At 32.1% G+C, this 22,962-nt stretch overlaps 1 protein-coding gene across 1 annotated transcript; it reads left to right on the forward strand.

Moving 5' to 3' along the window:
• The first annotated feature begins 897 nt into the window (after positions 1-897).
• Positions 898-21,549, forward strand: LOC134708523 (tyramine beta-hydroxylase-like). Its single transcript, XM_063569141.1, has 9 exons — positions 898-1,002; positions 11,690-11,885; positions 13,452-13,584; positions 13,974-14,078; positions 14,541-14,720; positions 15,834-16,006; positions 17,220-17,463; positions 19,545-19,641; positions 20,173-21,549. The coding sequence occupies exons 1-9, from the start codon at positions 998-1,000 to the stop codon at positions 20,759-20,761; spliced, it is 1,722 nt and encodes a 573-aa protein (XP_063425211.1). The 5' UTR covers positions 898-997; the 3' UTR covers positions 20,762-21,549.
• The last annotated feature ends 1,413 nt before the right edge of the window (positions 21,550-22,962 follow it).

Here is a 22,962-nt window from a genome sequence, read left to right on the forward strand (position 1 = left end):
ATTTTGAATTGAGTCGGGTAAGAAAAGTATCAATGGCCTTGGTTCATGAAGGAGAATGGTCAACTTCAACAAAAATCGTATAGATAATAAACGATAAGAAAGGCCAACATTCTTCGTTTTTGTTTTTCTCGTCTGGTCAATATCGGTAATAATTTAAATTAGTGAGTAGCTGTTGTTACCATTTGAACATATTTTCGTCAAACCAAGACGATTTGACATACATTGCCCTTAATTGCATTTTTTTAAAAACAAAATGCATTAAACCTAAAAGATAAACTTAAATCAAAATATATGAACTTGTACGCATAGTAAAGGGGATACTTGCTTCTTATGGAATTGAGGTAATTAATTTTGATTGCAATTGATTTGCTTAGCTGTTTTGTGGTATTTGTATGAAGGGATATGTCCTTCAATTCGGCAACACAGTTGAACAGCAATCGAAATCAAAATTGTAATAAAAGGCGTTCAATATCTGACTTTATTCATCTATGCCTGTGATAAAATAAAAATTATCGTTTTGTTTTTGTACCAATGTGTATAGAAAAATGTATATGGCCTGGATGAGGGTCTGTTATTCTGTAAACATTTAATTTCACCCCTTTTTTCTCAAATCTGCAAAATATCTAACCCCTTTTTTCTCAAATTTCAAATAATTATACCACATATTTCTCTAATCTTCAAAACATTAGACCACGCATTTCTCTAATCTTCATTTTTTTGCCCGTTATTTTTCTTATCTTCATTTTTTAAGGGCATTGTTCTTTAATCATTTAACCCCATCCAAACCCTCGTATATAGTCTACAATTAAGTTGAGTGTCCCTGTAATGTAACTTGAAAGATGTGTACTAAACATACACATCTTTCATATACAAAAGCAAATCAAAATCACATGGTTAGGATTTTTCGGTCCATTTACTAACCCATTTTAAAACTAGATTGAATATAAATTAAATTTGTTTTGGTCAACGGCCAGAGGAATACTGAAAGACTAGTGCAATGAGGTATGTTTTTAATCCAGTATTATGTAGTTCAAGATTTTTTCTTAACTAATGTATTTCTTTTTAAAACTTATTAGATAGAAATTGCGATTGATTATAACAGAGACCTTTATACTGATCTGATCATACAAAAACGAGGATTGATTTTTTTTTTTTTAGACATTTAGATATACTTTGTGAAATTAAAGATGAACAGTTTAAAGTACAATCGCCCTAGTTGTCTAGAATTGTGATCGCTTTTGTTGAACTGACAGTGTCTTTGAAACATTTTGATCTGTTCATCAGGGGAAAAATAGCGAACTCGTATTTAATGAAATATCAGTGTTCGAATGTTTTCACAATTATTTAACTAGCCAATCAGGGTTTTTTTATGAAGGAGAATGTATAATCGAGAAAAGATGAAATTTAGAAACCTCTTACAAGAAAACTTAATATGAACATTGCTATGATTTCAAGTTTTTTTTTTATTTCGTTACCTATATAACATGTGTCATAGTTGAGATATTTGTTGATGAATTTTCCACTTAGATAACTTAATCGTATTTTCTGTCGTTTAAAACTTGTAAATATCAACATATAGTATCAGATTCAAAACAGTGTGGTTGTGGCCATTGATTGACGATCTAAACTGTCCCATTGACTGGGACAGATTAGGTGAATGTGTGTCTGTAACCACCACTGCTCACTACTTGCTTATTATAAAATTTAAAGTGTGGGGCAACCAAAGGTTCTTAACACCTTTTATAATAAAATAATTCGAAAAAGTTAATAAAAAATAACCTGTATGTTTTGATTTATATTATTGATAAAAATCAAAACATATTATTCCTGATTAGTTTTTCGAATTACTTTATTTTGGTGTTGAGAACCTTTAGTGACCCCACAGTTTAAGTGTCTTTAACAAGTACATAGTGAGCAGTGATCGTTACAGACTAACGTTTACATAATCTCTCCCAGTTAGGTCGTCAATAAATGGCTACAGCTACTCTGTTTTGAATATGATTCTAATTACAAATGTATTTTAATTTGAAATTTTCCACTTTTTTTTTTATTTCGGTTGTCCATGTCATTTCCTGGTATAAATTTTATGATCATAATTCAAACAATTTTACAATTTCTATATCAATCCCAATATCCTCAGGACTACACACAATCTTCATCGTTCATTGGCGACACTAAAAAAAGATTTATAAACTTAACAAATAACACCATTCTTTTTTTTTTTAACTTGAATTGTTCTTAGTTAACCATGGTGATAAGTATTTTTATTTGTGTTTTTTTTTATATCGGATAGATGACCACTGACTTTGCCTAATGGCTAAAAATAAAAAGTAAAACAGACAAATTATAGTTCAGAAAACACAACATAGAAAACTAAAGACCGTTGTTTCCCTGTTTGAATGGTTTTACAATAATGTGGTCATGTTTTGATTAATTTGTTACCCATTCGTTTGATGTGTTTGGACTTTTGATTTTGCCTTTTGATTTTTGATTTTCCTTTTTGAATTTTCCTCGGAGTTCGGTATTTTTGTGTTTTTACTTTTTCCTGTTAACAAAAGTTTATTTTTTTCGAAAAACTAAGGATTTTCTAATTCCAGGCATAAATAACCTTAACCGTATTTGGGACAACTTTTTGGAATTTTGGATCCTCAATGCTCTCCAACTTTGTAATTGTTTGGCTTTATAAATATTTTGACATGAGCGTCACTGATGAGTCTTATGTAGACGAAACGCGCGTCTGGCGTACTCAATTATAATCCTGGTACCTTTGATAACTATTTACACTGGTTATATGTTTGGGTCCTTTATAGCTTTCAGTTTGGTTGAGTCATGGCTTTATGTTGAAGGCCGTACCTTGACTTATAATGGTTTACTTTTTATGAATTGTTTCTTGGTTTGAGAGCTGCCTCATTTGCACTCATACGACATCTTCATATATCTATTTACAAATAGTCTAATGGATGTAAACAATCTTTTTAAGTAAGGCAATGTGCCAATGACACTTTTGTATTTTGTCCAAAAAAAAAGTATTAAATGAGTAAAATGTCAAAGGCAAAAACCCATCTTTGATAAGTTGTTTTAACACATGACGGATTGGTCACATCTAATGGCCCCGCCGATTTATTAGTGTTCTCAAATGTGCAATGGTAGAAACTGGGAACAAAGTTTTCCTGATTGTACTGGTTGTAAATGCAAACGCAAGCTAAGTAACCGCTCGACTCTATTTGTCTGTTTGACGAAGAACTTTGGGTAGGATTTTTTTTTCACATAAATCTTGTTGACTTATATAAAATGGAACGATTTAAATTAAGTCTGTATTGTAATAATGTTGAGTTGTAGAGAGTAAGCAGAATTAAAATCTGCTATTCCGCCATTTCTTGTAAGTCAATAGATTGAAAATTTACATCACTCATTATACAAATTCATTTGGGCCAATTTTCTGTTTGTTTATGAAAGTGTTTGATTTTATATTTGGTTCGCAGTTTGCTGATGTTTTGTTGTAGCATGTTTGAAATTTTTACCCTTTACTGTGCAAGAACTCCTAGTAACTAATAGTTTTAAAATTTACATCACCCAATGCACAAGTATTTATATATTAAAAAAACAATTAAAAAACATCACTTTTTTGGCTTCTAGTTACACATCACTCATTTTATAAAATCGTTTGGCCAACGATTTTTTGGGGAGGGTTGAGATCTCACAAACATGTTTAACCCCGCCGCATTTTTGCGCCTGTTCCAGGTCAGGAGCCTCTAGCCTTTGTTAGTCTTGTATTATTTTAATTTTAGTTTCTTGTGTACAATTTTGAAATTAGTATGGCGTTCATTATCACTGAACTAGTATATATTTAGTTAGGGGCCAGCTAAAGGACGCCTCCGGGTGCGGGAATTTTTCGCTACATTGAAGACCTGTAGGTGACCTTCTGTTGTTGTTTTTTATTTGGTCGGGTTGTTGTCTCTTTGACACATTCCCCATTTCCATTCTCAATTTTATTGTATGATATCTAGAAGAAAGTAATTTTATTTTTGGTCAGCAGATTGATTAAGGTTGCCTGTAGTGTATCAGAAATAATATATTAGATGTGCAACCAATTTCCGTTTGCCGTTAGTTTTGAATTTTACATCAATGATTTAAAGGAATGATCAGTCATACTTTTGCAAACATGTTACTTCAAGCAATTGCATTGAGCAGGACAAGAACAGTATTGATATTGTTAGACTATACACTACAGTATGCAAAATCACAGACAATACGTGCTGCATATATATTGACATTGCTACAACACCAAGTTTAAAAGCTCCCATGTGTTTAAGTGCTCGGGAATAGTGTTAACAGCATCTGAGGAATCATTTTAGTACCTTACCGTTATAATATTTTTTTTAAACAAAAACATACACCTATATGAAACGCGTGAAGCACATTTATAGATAATTACAATGGATAATGATTGTTCATTGGTCGACCATTGTAGATGTACGGCGTAAAGTATACTTTACCGGCGATCATCATAGATGATCTAATTAGTGTGACTCGTACGCAGACAATGATAGTTACATTTTTGGTAATTCATTAACAGACGATAAGATGAATTGTTTCGACAATGATAATTAACCTCGTTCTAGTGAATTTAAACACAAGTCGTAAATTCGATAATTTTTAATAAAAGCGGAAAGGCTTGTCAATAGAAAAATCGATTTTGATTGGCGGTCAACTTTTTTTTCTATTTTTGCGTTGCGACTTGACGAAAACCACAACACTCCAAACGAGTGGTTGGAAATCAATTCCTTAAAACAATAGTAACTCTTTCGCAACAATGTTGTGTGGATTCACCTATATAAATAAAGTCAACAAGAGGCTGTCACAACGACAGCAAACCGGATTAATTAGCATTTATTTGTGTCCTGGCAATATCACAAGAACCATTACTGATGATTGGTGAAAGTGAAAATTGTCAATATCACATTTGACCTCTATTTTGTCATCAGTATCAACATATTAAAATTTGAAAAGCTTAGATTGAATGGTTCGTGAGTAAATGCAACAATGTGAATGGAAACACCATTTTACGATCTTTCAAGAACCATAACTCCTGAACGGTAAAAGTCAAAATCGTCATTATTGAACTTGACTTCTTTTTTTTCATCAGTAACAACATATTAAAATTTGAAAAGCTTTGGTTGAATGGTTCATGAGAAAATGCACGGACACAACTGGAAACACCATTTTTCAATGGACCCATAACTCCTGAACGGTAAAAGTCAAAATCGTCATTATTGAACTTGACCTCCATTTAGTCATCAGTAACAACATATTAAAATTTGGGAAGCTTTGGTAGAACAGTTCATGCGTAAATGCACGGACACGACTGGAAACGCCTTTACCATAACTACTGAAAATCATTATTATTAAACTTGACCTCTATTTTGTCATCAGTAACAACATATTAGAATTTAAAAAGCTTTGGTTGAATAATTCATGAGAAAATGCATGGACACGACTGGAAACACCATTTTTCAATCTTTCAAGAACCATAACTCCTGAACGGTAAAAGTCAAAATCGTCATTATTGAACTTGACCTTCATTTAGTTGTCAGTAACAACATATTAAAATTTTGGTTGAATGGTTCATGAGTTAATGCACGGACAACATTTGATTGCCGCCCGCCCGCCGAGCATCCCCAAATCAATAACCGACATTTTTGTCACAAAAATCCGGTTAAAAAATATCATTATGGTAACGCTTTTCCATGGAGAAAAAAAAAAGATAGATTTGACGAATATCTGATGCATTGACGACTGCGGTTATATTCGCATCTTAAAAACAATGAATACAGACTAGTTTCACAATTTTTTTCAACAACCATACATTAAAGTAATTTATCTTGAACTTATTACACATTATCAAACATGTGATCTCTTCGAGCGTTTCATCAAACGAGGTTTATGTGAATTTCACAACAAAGCATATTTACTTTATTTAAAACTCATCCAAAGGAATGAATATGACATGCAAATATACAAATACAAAGTTTTAATCTCATATTTATGTCTCGGCACATCGCTTTATTTGCCAACCCGACAGTAAGTATGAATAAGGAATTACATAATTATCCAGAAGGATATTTACAAATTTTAAAAAGAGGTTATATGAGTGTCTTATATGTCGGTTTGTTAAGTTAATGAGTATTATTGTATTCTGTGTTAGTTTTGGATTAAAAAGTATTCTAAAAGTATGGCAACACCATTATAACCTTTCCCAAAACTTGATAAAAATTGAATAGAGTAAAAAAAGTTTCGCTGTCATATTCTCTTGAAACAGAGTGGTCTATCTCAACAAAAAACATACGTATAATAAACAATAAGTAGGATCAATTTTCATCGTTTTTGTTTTCCTGGATGGGTCATTATAAATATCAAGAAATTGTTAATAATTACGCGGCTATGAATTAAAAAGTAAAATCACAAAAAAACCAAACTTCGAAGAAATTAAAGTCCCTATTCAAATGGCAAAATAGAAGAACAAAACACATCAAACGAATGGATAACAACTGTCATATTCCTGACTTGGTACAGGCAATTTCTATGTAGAAAATGGTGGCTTTATAGATAAATAATTTTGATTTGAGCGTCACTGATGAGTCTTATATAGACGACACTCGCGTCTGGCGTACTAAATTATAATCCTAGTACCTTTGAATACGAATTAACCTCGAACTTGTATGGCAGTCACATAATAAGATCATTTTTGGTAACCTTTCAACAGATTTCAAAATATCAAACGTAAATTAACTACCTTGATTTCTATAATGTCATGTGTTTTGTAACAAGAGTATCTACAGAAAAATTAGACCAACAAGTACTAATTAGTACCCAAAGTAAAGCATATAATTACTCCAAATAAAATTTAGGTTTTAATTCAAATTCAACGATTCATATGTTTTTTTGACATTTGTTGATATGTTCATGTAAAAAAAAATGAGACCAGTTTTAAGTTCAATCGCCGTAGTGGTCCAGAATTGTGATGGTGTAAATCTGACACACAGAGAGATATGTTTGATCTTTGAAACAATTAATTTGTTCTATTGGAAATAAAAGAAAAGTCTTACTCAAAATTTTGTGAATAAAGAAGCAGCTTTGAAGTGTATCTTTGTGGTTTATTTGAAGACAATAAAAAAAATTACACCAATAATTTGTTCACTTAAATTGTACTTATAAAACAAAGAAATTGAAATGTGTGTTTTTTTATTTAATTTCGGATAGGTGATCACTGACTTTGTCTTATCCCGCAATTTAACCTTTGTTGTCATTGTGATTGTTCCGGTTGTCTAAATGCATATCCTGGTGTTAAAATATGTAACGATAATTTAAGCAGTTATACGATCATATACAATACATAATTTCTATAGTAATCCACTGAAGGTACTGAGTATAAAGAATTAGTCAATAAAAGAGAAGCTGTGACAATGTTGAATTTGGGTTTCTTTTCTTTTTAATATTTCTTTTTTATATAATTGCATCATACTTTATTGAAAGTTTTTAACATATTTTAGTTAGATACACAAATTGGCAGTAACTTATCCCGACCTCGTTAAACATTAGATTAATTTGAATATGAACTAGTTAGTCTAAAATTAAGTAGTGTTTGAACGGTAAATTTAAGTCCATTTGCCTACGGTCAATATATTTTGCATTTAAAAGAGTTTTCATGGACCGTAAACACTTCAACTCCAACTTTGATGTAAGTATATAGGACAATGAGCGTCAATCTTCCTTTGTTAGATCACCAAGGTGTCAGTGATTTTATTTATCACCTGTGATTTGCTATATCTACAAAACTTGTTCCCCAAATAATGTACATTTCAATAAACTGTTTATCTTTATTCCTCAACGAAACTCGACTCAAATGTTTTTGCGTTTTTATGAGACTAAACATAACATCTTTTTGGAGTGAAAATGGACGATGGTGGTACAAGAAATGCCATTTTCTTTTCTTATTTCACTTTAATTGGTCGGTGTGAGAAAAATATTTCTCCTAGTGAAATATCTAATCTCAGCTAATGATTAAGTAAACCTTTTCGTAAAAGAGCGTTCCTGTCACATCCCGAATATGATACAGAATAAAACGAATGTTACTAAGTGCACAATATATGATATCATTTAACTTTACTGTGTTATAATCAACTAAATTAGAAAATACATAAGATAATAATTATCAAGAATAAATCAAATAATAAACATAACAATAACAAATATCCTCACTTTGAGCTCTACTAGAAAGTAGTAACATATATACTAATGTATTCATTTCAACCGACACTAGGTACATGTTTGACTTATGTCAGTGTGACATTGAAATAAAGGACTGCTACGTTGAAGTGTCAGTGTAACTTTGAAATGAAGGACGGTAATAAAAGCATACTGTGATATTTTCATAAGGTAATCGCTGTTGACCAATTAAAGGTTAATTGATTGATAATTGTAGCATAAGGTCTGAATGACCACTTATTTACTTTCATTACATCGTTCAGCAAATACACGTACATTACCTATTCGACTATCCATACAATACCATTTACCTCAAGTTCCCACTATTATTGGGACACTTATAAGCAACAAGTTATAAATTTGATAAAAAGTCGAAAATGATTTTGAAATTTAATGAAGAAAAGTAAATAAAAATCAACCTATTTCATAAGACATGCACAATTGTTAGAGAAAAATGTTTCAATAAGACAACATTTTATTTTTAAATAATCTTAATTTATGAACCATTTTTGACCCATTAATGACTTATTGTAGGGTTACTTATCAACAAACATTGTACTGATCATTAAGACGATACACATTTATGGTCATAAACCACAATACATCCTTACAAAACTTAAATATACCCCTTTCCGTAAATCTAGATTTCGTGCCCTTACAACAGAATGATCATGCCTTATGAAACATATCGAGCTGTCATTCTGCAGATAAATGGTTTGATCTACACTTCTTAGTAGAAATCTAATGGTGTTTAATGTCCACTTTTGATAAAATTTGAAAAAAAGCTTATAGTTGAAATCAAAATTCATTGGCATATCTCTCTTTAACTATAATACGGCATTTACACTTTACTAGTTTTTGTCAGAACTACGCTTAGCTATTTCATCACTCCCATTATATTCTAATGCTTTATTGATTTAGCTGGTTCAAAGGAAAGTGATATAATTTGGTAAAATAGAACTAGTTAAACATAATTTAAGTATCACCTGAGTTTAATTAATAAATATAGACTCAATAAGTGTGTATCTGCACATGCAGCTACTGTACCCATAAACAGCAAAACAGATGTTTTTATCCTCAATGTTTTCAACGCTTTAAATAACCAAGTTTTTAAAGTTATGTGATTGACACCTTGTAATGGGTCCTTGACATCTTAACTGCAGCAAGATGGCAGATTATCAGCATAAGAGAAGCAGGGGTGCCGCTTTAACAACTGCACGTATTGTTGGTCATCACCATTCCACTATAAGTGGTTTTGAGAATAAAATCAGGCAATAAACGCTGTTAAAGACTTCCGAGATAATGAAGACCCCATATACCATTTGCTAGAGAAAATCAAGCATAATGAATGTTGGTCAGAAGGAAACCCATTGCATACAAAACAAATCTAAAAAGAGAGTGGTGACCATACAGGAGCCTTTTAACAAGTACTGTTCGAGATAAACTCATCGCTACTGGTTATCGTGCGATAATACCATTTCGTCGACCTTTGCGAACGAACAGACACATAGTTTTCCGTATCCAATGTAGTGCAGAGCTCGCAAAAGTTGGAAATTAGCATCGTGGAGGAAGATCCAATGTTCAAACGGAATTCGGTTCATCTTCCTTGGTCCGATCTTAGCCCGGATCTGAACCATATCGAGCATATATGGGACACTATTGGGCGGAAAGTGAGCGAAAGGAGACCCCAGTTCAAACACATCATGAAATAAGCAATGCCCTTCATCAGAAATGGTTACTGCTACCTTAGCACCAAATTAGTCGATTTATGGCAGGAATCAGAAGACGTTAAGAGGCGGCTATCCGTTTGAATGGCGGCTGCGCACAAAGTACTAATTCGTTAGCGTTTAACGATCAACAATGATGTGAACAGTCATCTGAAGATTAATTTTGAAATGTCTGACAGTGTAAAGTTCGACTACATTAAAAGTTGTAAAATTCATTTTTTTGTGCAAAAAACAATTCATTTTGTTATTAAAATTGTGGTTAAAATAAATCTTTTTTTTAAGACATTTTTGTTGTTAGTTTCAATGCCAATGTTATCATAAACTATGTTTCAATAATATAATACACATATTTTATTATATTTCATCCAAAAAAAAGAGGCTGAGTTTTAAAAAATCTAGGTGTTGCAATACTTTTTTCCATGTGTATATATATAAAGTTGTCACTGAAATCTCTAGAACATTCTATAAATGGAACGTTCTAGAGAAGTATAAGGAAAAATTCTGGAATAACGTAGAATTTAAATTACCTATCTTTTATAAGGATAATTCTAGAATCGTTATGTAAGTCAAATAGAAAGTTTCAATCATTTCATAAGTATCTGTGACTATTCCATTGGTTTCTAAACTGCACAGTTATAAGATTATTTGGTAAACAACTATAAGGCCAAACAACACAAATTATTTTTCTCAGGTAATTACACCCAAGAATTGACCGCGTTTAAAGGCATTAATAAAGTGAAAAAAACCAACTGTCTACATCAAACAGACTTAATTGTGTCACGAGGTCAAAATTTAAGTACAATTTATTAGATAAGCTAAGCTTCAATTTCAAACTAGAACTCTATTAGTGATTTGAATCAACCAATTGAAAAGAGTATTGTGTGACATCAATTTAACCTCAAACCTTTCTGCGGTATAGGCATATGAGTGCAATGGTAGGTGGCACGATTCTAGACAGGATCAATCAAAATATTGTAGAACAATTAGACAAAAAGCTTTTTACTGAACTTTGTCTGTGTAAGCTAGACTTACACCCATAAAGTAAGTGAATTGTCTAAAATAAGACACTATTTTTATGAAAATAAATAAGATTTAATGTGAAAATTATCGCATTTTCAATAGAAATAAATTGCTCCTAGTCCTATCAAATGAAAGTGTTTTACAATTATTCGACAGTTAAGATCAGTTTTCAAGCAAGAGCAAAATAGTATAACTTATCTCAGTGTCACAAACAGAGTGGTTAAACCTTTTTCAAATCATACAATTTTAAATGATTATATTGAAAAGGTATATTTCGGTAATTAAAACTTTCCCTTTGCTTTTCACTATCCTTAATGTACTTTTCGTGCAATATTTACTCATATGCTTATTGATTTAATGCCTACATACCTCTTAGCTAGATATAAACACATATGCATCTCTTATCTGAATCATGATTTTTTTATACCTTTGATAATGATGTATTTTTTTTTTAATTATAACAACTTCGTCTTTCACTCAACTTATAAAACTAGTTTATTTGTTTTATGCATGTTATATAAGGGAGCCTAGCAGAATCACTCGGAAGACAATGATGGTGCTGTCCTTTTGTATCACAGAAACAAGTTGATATTAGTATTATTGTTATAGCATGCTGTCTTTCATTTGAAAAATAATAACTTATTTTAAAGTGTTTGTATTATCTATTTGTATGGCAGGATTGAAACATTACTCACTCTTTTCTGTGTTGGCATTGCAATTGCCTATCCTAACTTTAAAGATATCCTTCCGAATGGGAACGAAGTACCACATCCATGTAAAGCGAATTACGTGTGGCATGGTGTAGGCCACAACAATCCACTTGGAGGAGGAAGTAGAAACCAGTTTGGTTTGGATTTTAAAACTGCGGGAATGGTATGTTGAAAAAAATAACTTTCTTACAACACAATTAAAGTAGATAGATTAAATGTTGTTCTTTTGGCGTGGTGTGTTTATCTACATATGACTGAATATGCTATATGAAATCATTAGAATTGTTTTGTACAACATAGCTAAGATAAATAACAGAACATTGAAACCATCTTTAGAGGTTTTATTGATAAGGATCGAAGTTTAATATTGAAGCAGACGATGCATGCAATAGATTTGTAGCGTAGGGTCTTGAAATTCGGACTTGCTAAACGAGGCATTTTATTCTAGGTTTGCACTAGGTGTTCTGAAAAAGCATGTAATAATCATTTGAATGTTCCTTATAATGGATGGTTCTTGCAGTTTATGTTTGTTAAAAGTGCGTTTAGTAGCCAAAAAACTTTGATACTTCACTTCAAGAAAAATATGTACCAGTAAAATGATGCTTCATTGAGATAGCTGAAAATTAAGAAAAAAAACATGAACGGAACAGTTGAGTATTCAAATTTGAAGCACTATTCAACCTTTTTAATCAAACAAATGAAACACATTGAGTAGAGTAGTAGTATTCAAAACATCTTACCTTACAACTTCATATAACTGATTCTGTTATTCATTTTTATTCATGTCTGGTCATTATCCATTTTGCAATGACACCAGGCATACGATTATATTTTTGACCTTCTGATTATACCATTTGAGTTGATTAGAACACAGAAAGTAGGCATATGTAAGAATTGAAGAAAAATGCGTGTAAAGAGATGCATCCGTCCGATTTAAGGAATAACAGTATAGTAGTAATCGAACATTTGTTGATTCAACAATTCAAAATGGTGGGTTCATCCTATGTTACGCCTGGTCAACTGCGGATTTGACGGCAACTTTAAGCCAATGAAAAAATGTTACATACAAATTGCAATAGAATTTGAGTTATACGTCGATACGTACATTAAAATGGGCCATTATTCCTAGTTTCTTGTACAGTTTTACCATCTCCGCATGTTCAAGAAAATAAGGGGGTTTATTTTTCCCAACTGGCAACCGAGTAGGCTGTGCGAAGAAGGTTAACCTTGTTGAACCATATCTAAGTACTTTGATCTCTATAAATAGTTGTTTTATTGACAATTATACAGCATCATCATTTATTCGTATTCACGTTCTGATTAATTAGGTTAACAACAACAGCAATCGTTGAAAGAGGGACGAAAGATACCAAAGGGACATTCAAACTCATAAATCTAAAACAAACTGTCAACGCCATGGCCAAAAATGAAAAAGACAAACAGACAAACAATAGTACACATAACACATAATAAAGAAAACCAAAGAATAAACAACACGAACCCCACCAAAAACTAGGGGTGATCTTAGGTGCGAAAGTTAAGCAAACAACAATCAATCAATGTATTATGATTAACTTTTGATTAGTTATTTTTTATATTTGTCTGTTTGTTCCTAATAGAAAAACGAATAAAAGATTTGAACAAAAAACAATAATTGACAACATGTAAAAAATCGTTGGCTTTGACGGATCTCGTGCATATAATCTCGTCGAAATTTATTTGTATTTAGTCATGGACACCTGAATTATGTAGAAAAGATTCTGATGGAGACGGACGAACAAATGGCGAAGAACTTGGAGATCCTGAATGTGTCTGGAAAACAGGAAGTTTACCATCACGTTTATCAGATATAACACACCCAGGTAATATTGAAAACTGAAGTTTCGATCAGGAGGGGTTATGTCATTCTCGGTTGCAACGGAAATTCGTTCGATTTAGGCTTCAATTCCTTTTTTTTTTAGAAATGGCGAAAGTAAATTCTTCGCTAGATTTTTCTTTACGAATATTTGCTTATTTTTGGGTGCTATAAAGCAAAATTTTGCATGCATAAGAGCTACCCTTGTTCATTCGTCTTTCCATCCGAATGTTTTTTTTCAATCTTGAGCGTAGGAATTCGTTGCCTCAGAAACATTCTTCTTTTATTTTCTTTGGTCATTTGGGTTTTATACTGATTGTATCGGCATCATTGGGTTAATATCTGATATCAAACACCAAGAGCAAACAATAATTTTTATAATAATATAATTTTCAGGAGTTTGTACATTATCGGATGGGACAATCTGCGATGCTGATAAGGGATGGGTAGATTGTCAAGTGGAAGATGGACTGAAAAACTGCGATGTTTTGAAAGAACCAGGTAAAACTCTGAAAAAATGGTAGAGAACTACACACAGGTTCAAGATACTGAACAAGATTTTATCAGTAATTCCTGTACTGTAAAAGAAAAAAAAAAGACAAAGGCTATAGAAACTTGGCTAGGCTAACGAACCCCTGATACTGTTGACATTTGACAGATTTAAGTAATATGTATTGATATATCAACTTAACGGTACAGGAACCCAAATACAAAGTTAATATATGTATCATGTAATAACAGTGGTCGTAACATAAACGCCAATCAGGATAAAGCCGCGAGTGTTTAACGTTTTAAATAACTAAGAGATCATTTAGAAAAAAAAAAAAAAAAAAAGGAAAATGAAGATTTTTGACTTTTTTAATTACTTGATGATGTGAGGTAATAGTTACTTTGACAGTGAGATGATACTTTGTGTCTAATTTCTCTAATCCAGAAATATAGTTCGTACGATTGTGTTTTCAGAGACATTAAATAGAACCATTCGCTTTCCTGAGACAGCAGTGCCAGCTGAAGAAACAACGTATTCCTGTATGATCTTCAATCTTCCTTCTGACCAAGATTATCATCTGATGGCATATGAACCTTACATAGATAATGAGATGGTCATGCATCATATAATAATTTACGGATGTGATCCGAATGGTAGGTAAAATGTGACAACAACACAAATATCATATGCATGCGACCTAATCGTGTTCTTGATTTACTGTCGTTACAAATGTTCAATGCCGAAAATTTAGAAATCAAGGATGTATATAAATGTAGTTACATGTATAAGTCTTAACAAGACTTATAACATTTCACTCAAACAAATACATGTGACAAATAGATCTTTTATTTAGATATAAAACAAAATGGTCTCATATGGTTCGTTTTGTACTCAACATGTTTTTTTTCCTTTATAAACATGTGAAAAAAGTGCAAAGTTGTTAAATTTTACATCACCTTCGTTTTACCCCCTCACTTCAAGTTGAAAATGCAATGTAAGCATTTCTTGGAAAAATTTCCATGAATATTGATATTATTCATATGACATAATTTATAATATTCCTCACCGTTGATAGGTTTAAAAATTACTATTGTACCAATGATTTAACTCACTCAGGCAAAGTTGACGCTATGTGAATTAGTAATAAGTGTCACATTTTGTATTGCACTAGTGTTCTATAGGGCTCCATAACTATTTTAGCTTGACATGCTGAACCTTATGTTTTTTAAACTGACAGTGTCTTAAATTTTCTTTTTAATTAACATAACAGCTGGCACTGACATCACTTTTGTTGTATAAAGATTCTACAACTACATCGAGTGTGATATGATATTTGTCCACTGGAGACATTTTGCCGAGCGTTTTAAATATTTAAAATTTAACTTTAAAGAGTGGATAAATAAAGTATAACAGGAGACTTGGTGGTTGTATCTGTTTCTCTAATGATTTTCAAACAATATGCAGACACATTCAATACTTCTTTTCAAATGTGGCGCAGTCGCAATTTTTCGTGCTGTCACAAAAAGAAATTCAGATGAAAGCAATAAAATTCGACGTCATAATCGAATTTTGACCAATGAAGAACTGAGATTAAACGATCCACACGTTCATAAAATAAAGATAATCAACATGTCAGGAAATGGATAAATCATACAAGAAGTATGGTTACTAAATGAATTTTGAAAATGTTAATTGCTATCAAGATAAAATAACTTTCATCTGAAATTCTAAAGAAATTAAACAAATAAATGTTTATACTTATACAGAGGACCCAGTGCCAGACGAACAACTTAACACAGTTACCAAATGTGGCATGAGTGCAGCTAGTAACTGTAATCAAATGATCGGATTATGGGCAGTTGGATTTCCTGGATATTGTATAGATGGACCAATGGGATTTCGTATTGGTCAAGGTGGATTCAAACAGGCCGCATTAGAGGTTTATAGTAAAACAATCTTGACAATAGTACTTCACAAAAATATTCTATATACTTTCACTGTTAGTTCCTTTGACATTGTAGACATTCTTCATAAGCTTTGGTATTTGCATCAGGCCTTCAGACTCATATACTCAGATTCACATTGCGATAAGACATGACACGGTACTTGTCTATCCCAAATTCATGGATTTGGTTTTGATGTCATGTTTGTTATTCTCGTGGGATTTTGTCTGATGCTTGGTCCGTTTCTATGTGTGTTACATTTCAGTGTTGTGAAGTTGTTCTCCTCTTATATTTAAGTGTTTCCCTCGGTTTTAATTTGTTACCCCGATTTTGTTTGTTGTCCATGGATTTATGAGTTTTGAACAGCGGTATACTACTGTTGCCTTATTTTATACAACCCATTTCATCTCATTTTGAAATTTTCTGTGAACAAACATAAATAGATAGTAAAATTCAACACCCAGACCATAACGATTGTTTTGTTTTTTGTTTCAAGGGTGTCAATGTGAGTCAAATTTATATTTAATTTAAATCCCTATTAAGTTAAACCAATGTTTAAATACTTTGTTATTTGGAATTTGATTTTGATAGACAATTGTGGAAATATAAAAAGGTATAAAAATAAGACGTTTATGCCCATCAACAAGTCATTTTTTAAAGAGAAATGGCGAAATATATTTTACGCAAGGCTACGCCAAGTAAATTATCATTTTAATACAAAATATTTTTTTTTTCAATTTCATTGAAATGCTAATTACAAATAATCCGAAACTAAATAAGTCATTAAATAAGGTCAAAATATGTCCGATCTACTTATTTTTGGACAAGAAACGAAAAATATAATTATTTTGAATAATATTATTTATCAGTAAATTTGATCAGTTGATGTATTAAGTAAAATCCCGATTCATGACCACTATACAGCTGTTGTTTGTTTATGTATTTCATTTTGTTTTCCCTCACTTTTGTTTACATAGATTAGTCCGTTAGTTTCCTCGTTTGAATTGTTTCCCATTGTCATTTTGGGGCCTGTTATGTGTGACTTTGTTGTATAGGTAAAGTCGTACATTTGTTTATTTCTGTGTCATTTTATTCTTTTGTGGAGAGTGGTCTCATTGGCAATCATACTACTTTTTCTTTAACATGTTAAAAACAAACAAAGAAAACAAAAATCATTGGTTTTTAAAATATAATTTTGTCATTTCATAGTTTCACTGGAACAATCCACAGTTAGAATCCAACTGGAAAGATTCCTCGGGAGTCACTCTTTATTATACTCCAAAACTTCGAGCAAATGATGCTGGTATTATGTCGACTGGTCAGATGAACCTTGAAATTCCACCTGGACAACAGAGTTACACAGTAGTTGGGAAATGCCATTCAGAATGTTCGAGGAAATTAATACAAGCACCAATTAACATATTTTGGGCTACAAACCATATGCATTATTTAGGTAACTCTTTACTATTATTAGAAATTATGTATTAAAATACGCTTTGTGTTTCTCATTTCAATAACGATGTCAATACTATTCGAATTTGCATTTCAAAACGTAATGGATGAATTTAGTTATTCAAATTAAAACTGTTAATTAAAATGGCGAATTTGGCATATGAATGAGTTAAACACACTTTTTTTATTCCTTGTAGTTCCTTGAATTCATTAATCAAACTAGCCCCTAAGTTCTAGTGATTTTGTTATTATTGAAACTATCGAGACAAACTTATCTGTAATTTAAAACCAAACTTATTTTACTGTTATATACATTTATACTGCACTTGTTCTATTTTAGCAGTCAAATTGCGTTGACTGTATATTACCATGTCATATACAAATCACTGACCTGATATCAATATTCTTCATGAATATTAAAATAAAAGTTGCCGAAATTATATTTAATTATTCATACGACCTTTTCAATCTTTTCTTGTTTCAAATGTATACAACGATGCGTGTAACGAGTCAAACTTGTTTTCTTTAAAAAGATTTTTTAAAAATGGTTTTAATTGTTAATATTCTTTGTTTTCAACCTATAAACCTATAGATATTTTAGTCCATTTTAAACAAATTCGTTCACCATCGATTGCGGGTTTCAACAGGGAATGTACATTTAATCGTGTTGGATATTTCGCCGACTGCATAATATGAGGCCTTATCAAAGTTGGATTTTCTCCAATATTTAAATCAAATAAACAACATGAACATACCAAACAACAACTGAAAATGTTTAAATTTATTTAGATTGCAGTTTAAAGATTATTATAGTGCATGGACTTGACATATCAACGATATAAGAATTCGGCCCGAAACGGGGAAAAACTCGACAGAGCCTCGCATTTTCCAGTTTCTAAGCCCCATCCTTATATCGTTGATTTGTCAAGTCAATTCATCATTATTGTCTTTATAAGTACAGTATTCAAATTCATGGTTCGTCAATCTGTAGAGACAAGTATCTATTTTTGAATGAACAAGGAAGCGTTTTCTCAGCACTGTAATCACGTCTTTATACTAATTCCATTTTATGTTGGATTTACTTTAGTCTCAGAAATATTTTTATTTATTAGTTTTTATTTGCTTTGAAATAGGTGTCAGTAACTGCGCAAACTCTCATATCTGTTTACTTGTTTTATACGACCGTCTTAAACGAGACGAATTACATATTACTGTTGGCTGTCAGTTTCGACGACCCTCAAATTGTCTTCAACACTTTTGACATGAACACAAAACATTTTCACCAATTGTCTTAAAATGTTACATTTCATAAATACAGAACTAGGTGAATGACAAGGCTCTTTGTTTTGCTTTGAAACGATAAAATGAATGATGTCGTTACACCTTGCTACGCCCCCTTGGTGATATCTGACTGGGAACTGTGTGAATGGAAAGGCCCTTTTTTTTATTTGAAACGATATAAAAATGTCGTTACACCTGGTTACGCCCCTTGGTGATATCTGACTGGGAACTGCATGAATGGCAAGGTTCTTTGTTTTGCGTTGAAACGACGTAATGATGTTGTCACACTTGGTTACGCCCCTTGTTGATATTTGACACGGAACTGTGTGAATGACAAGGCTCTTTGTTTGGCTTTAAAACGATGTAATGATGTCGTTACACCTGCTTAAGGCCCTTGGTGATATCTGACTGGGAACTATGTGAATGGCATGGTTCTTTGTTTTGCGTTCAAACGATGTAATGATGTTACACCTGGTTATGCCCCTTGGTGATATTTGATTGGGAACTATGTGAATGGCAAGGCTCTTTGTTGTGCTTTGAAACAATGTAATGATGTCGTTACACCTGGTTACGCCCCTTCGTTTTTGATGCGTTTTGTTATTTGATTTTGCCATGTGATTATGGACTTTCCGAATTATTTTTCCTCTAAGTTCAGTATTTTCATGATTTTATTTTTTATCTGACAGGAGGCTATGTTCATGTATAGCAATACCAAATAGTCATATACAATAGTGTTTGAAACCGAAATAGTAAGTAAGAGTTGACAAATGAATTGATTATTTTGTTGTTAAAATATTTCAGGACATGAAATGAATATTAAGGTATACAGAGACGGCGTTTATTACACAGACCTCACAAATGATGTTATTTACAACTATGACAGTCCTGTAGAGAAAAAGTGAGTGTATAAATCAAGTGTGTTGTAGCTATAAAATCTTTAAAAACTGAGTTATAACATATGTTATTGTTCTTGCTTTTTTTTTTCTCTCTATATATAAAAGAAACTTGGCCACGTATTTCAAAATAAGTTTCTTTCAGTGGGAACTTAATATGGAAGCGTAATGGCGCCTAACATTTTTTCTCCTATCTTTGCGTTATAATAAAATCCTATGCGTTATAACGTAAAGATAGAGGGAAAAATATATGGCGCTAATACGCTTCCGTACGTTAAAAGGCAATTGCCCTGTTAACTTATTCGTTCATTCATCTGATTGTCAATCTAACAGTTTTGTGACGATCTTGAACAGAACAACTTTAAATTTTATCATTAGCTTGACACTGACAGTGAATTGTTTGGCCTTTTTCGGATCTGATAGAAACCCGCTTCTCATTTGCAATAGTAATATTATGTTTCGTATTAATCCAGTTCTTCTAAACAGAACGTCTTCTTATTTATAATATATGATAATCGTCATTAAATATGTTATAGGTACTCAACTGCTGTTCAAGTGCGACCTGGAGATGAAATTGTAACAACATGCAAATTTAAATCACTTTCGAGGCCAACAACAACGTTTTATGGTGATGCTACAAGTGACGAGATGTGTTTCGGATTCCTGGCTTTTTACCCTGCTGCAAACATGCCATTCTCTACGTGTACAGCATGGAAAGATATCTCAGTATGTGAATTGTGGGTTCAACAAGAATATAACGATTGCAAATGGGTTGATTTTATGTTTCGAAATGTAAATGAAACAAAGCGTGTAAGAGATGAAGTAATGGCAAATTGTAAACCGTTCGGGAATTGTCTTTCTGAATGCAAAGCTACACTTCAGATCCTTTTTGCAGAACATCCATGCATGAAAGGCGATGTATACGAATTGATAAAAGACCAGTCTCTTAGATTGGACAATAAGGAAATGCAGGCATTCATTGTAGCAGTTGATTCATGTAAAGCTGAAATGGCTGCTGATGTGTACCTCCAAAATCTTACAAATGACAATACTAATGGATCTGACCGCTTGGGAGGGATAAGTGTACTACTGGTATCTCTGATTATGTATATGATGATAAAATAAGTACACCTTCAGGCACGTCACACTATATCATGACCATGAAGCATCTACTACGATTAATAAAAAGATAAGATGGTAGTGAGATCGTGGTAAGGTCGGCTTGAATATTAAAATTTCAAAGTTTTCATGTTCATACCAAGACTTAGTTATGATTATAATAAGATCTTTCTAAGATATGATCGTGACACATTCTAGTTACGATCTTATCGCGCACCTTTTTCATGTGATAAGACCATACATCTGCTCCTTCGATCCCTGTACTCTTCTACCATTACCTAACCTATCGCATTAAGGTCTCAATAGGGGTTGCCTACGATCGAACCACAAGTCACTGGCATCGTGCTCTATGATATGGCTTCAACAAATACATTCTTCTGATCTTTTATATTTATTCAAACTGTAAGATATACTTGTAATTAGGCTGATAGGTATTACCATACGGTACCATTTCAACTGCAATGATTATACTAACACATTGTATTTAGGGTATACCATATATTGGACTAACCGATGAACTAAAAATCATACAAACTAACAAAGGAATAAATATTGAAAAGCTGAGACCACTTCATTACTCCCCTTTTCATAAAAAAAAGAACCATCTCAAGAGCATAAAATTATTTTATCACTTAGATGCTCTTGCATTGAAAGCAAGCTAACACCTATCTTAGAATCTACACTTCTTTCGTTTTTTTTTATATATTTTATGAATCTTACTTGCATATGTTGCACATTCTTATGTTTATACTTTATGCACATTTCAAGAATCTGAATAAATGATTTACATTACATTTTTCACTTTTTCATCATAGTAGATAAAAGTAAACACGTGAAGGTCGATGGAATGCATGTTCGTTAGAGATATGTTCCTGTTATTAATTCACCTAAACATGCTTTTCAAATATAGAAGGAATATTATGGCCAATATATGTTTGTGAGAATCAAATTTATGGCAATTATTGTTAGTTTCCTCATCATTGGCGGATAAGATATCAAATTGGAACATTTGTCACCAATGACTTGAATCTCAAGTTATCAAATAATAGCACAGTTATTCGACATAGATATTGCTAAATTAATGTCAATAGTTACAATGTATTAGAAAGCTACGACTTTTGAAAAAAATCTATATGTTTTCAAATTTAAAGAAAGATAATCCTATACTAATTCAGACACTAGTTAAAAAAAACAAAGTGATCAAGAAGCCCGCCATTTTATTTTTCATGCATGTATAGTGATCATGATGAATTTTCAATTTAAAATTAAAAAAAAAGCTTATTGAATTCTGTGAATATAACTTATCCTCCAGAACTAGATATTAAAGAAACAACGAACATGCCTTCCTCTGTCTCATTTTTAGACAAAAGAAAGTATGTATAGTTGGAAAGTTATTTTGTTTGTGCAAGTTTTAGATAAACACAGATAAAATTATTTGAAGTATATTCTCAAACCAGACGTAATATAACAATTATATTTCCCCAATTTATGAAAAAACACACAATTAAAGACGAGTGAGCAGCCGAGTTATTATTAAGATGTGGCTTTGTAAGTTAGGAACTCTTGTAACGAGGGGTCCGAAGATGGCTTGTTGCAAGGGAATATATCTGGCCCTATCCAATACACCCTCATTTTCCAGTGGTGACCATCATCCCGAATGCCATCTAATATGAAAAGTCCTGTCTCTTGTATTTATTGTTAACTTGTCTCGTCAATAAGAAATTGACAGAAAATTGGTCATATGTGAAATTCATGGCATAATACATTGGGATATCATAGCAGGTCTTTAGCATGACTGACAGTAAATTGGTCCAATGTGAAATTCATTGCATAATAAATTGGGATATCAGGTCCTTACGATTTTTCATCGCTTTTTATACCAAAAAGTCATTATCTATTTCGTCCACCAAAGGTAACTTTTATGACATATGACAATAAATTGATGATTACAAGATGATCCTATACTAATTCATAATGATTACCTAGCCGTATTTAGCACAACTTTTTTGGAATTTTGGATCCTCAATGCTCGTCAACTTTGTACTTGTTTGGCTTTATAAATATTTTGATATGAGCGTCACTGATGAGTCTTAAGTAGACGAAACGCGCGTATGGCGTACTAAATTATAGTCCTGGTACTTTTGATAACTATCAGACACTTGTCAAAAACACAAGAAGATCAAAGAAAACCAGATCATTTAATTCTT

Source organism: Mytilus trossulus, chromosome 2 (genome assembly GCF_036588685.1).
Source record: "Mytilus trossulus isolate FHL-02 chromosome 2, PNRI_Mtr1.1.1.hap1, whole genome shotgun sequence".
NCBI classification, from domain to species: domain Eukaryota; kingdom Metazoa; phylum Mollusca; class Bivalvia; order Mytilida; family Mytilidae; genus Mytilus; species Mytilus trossulus.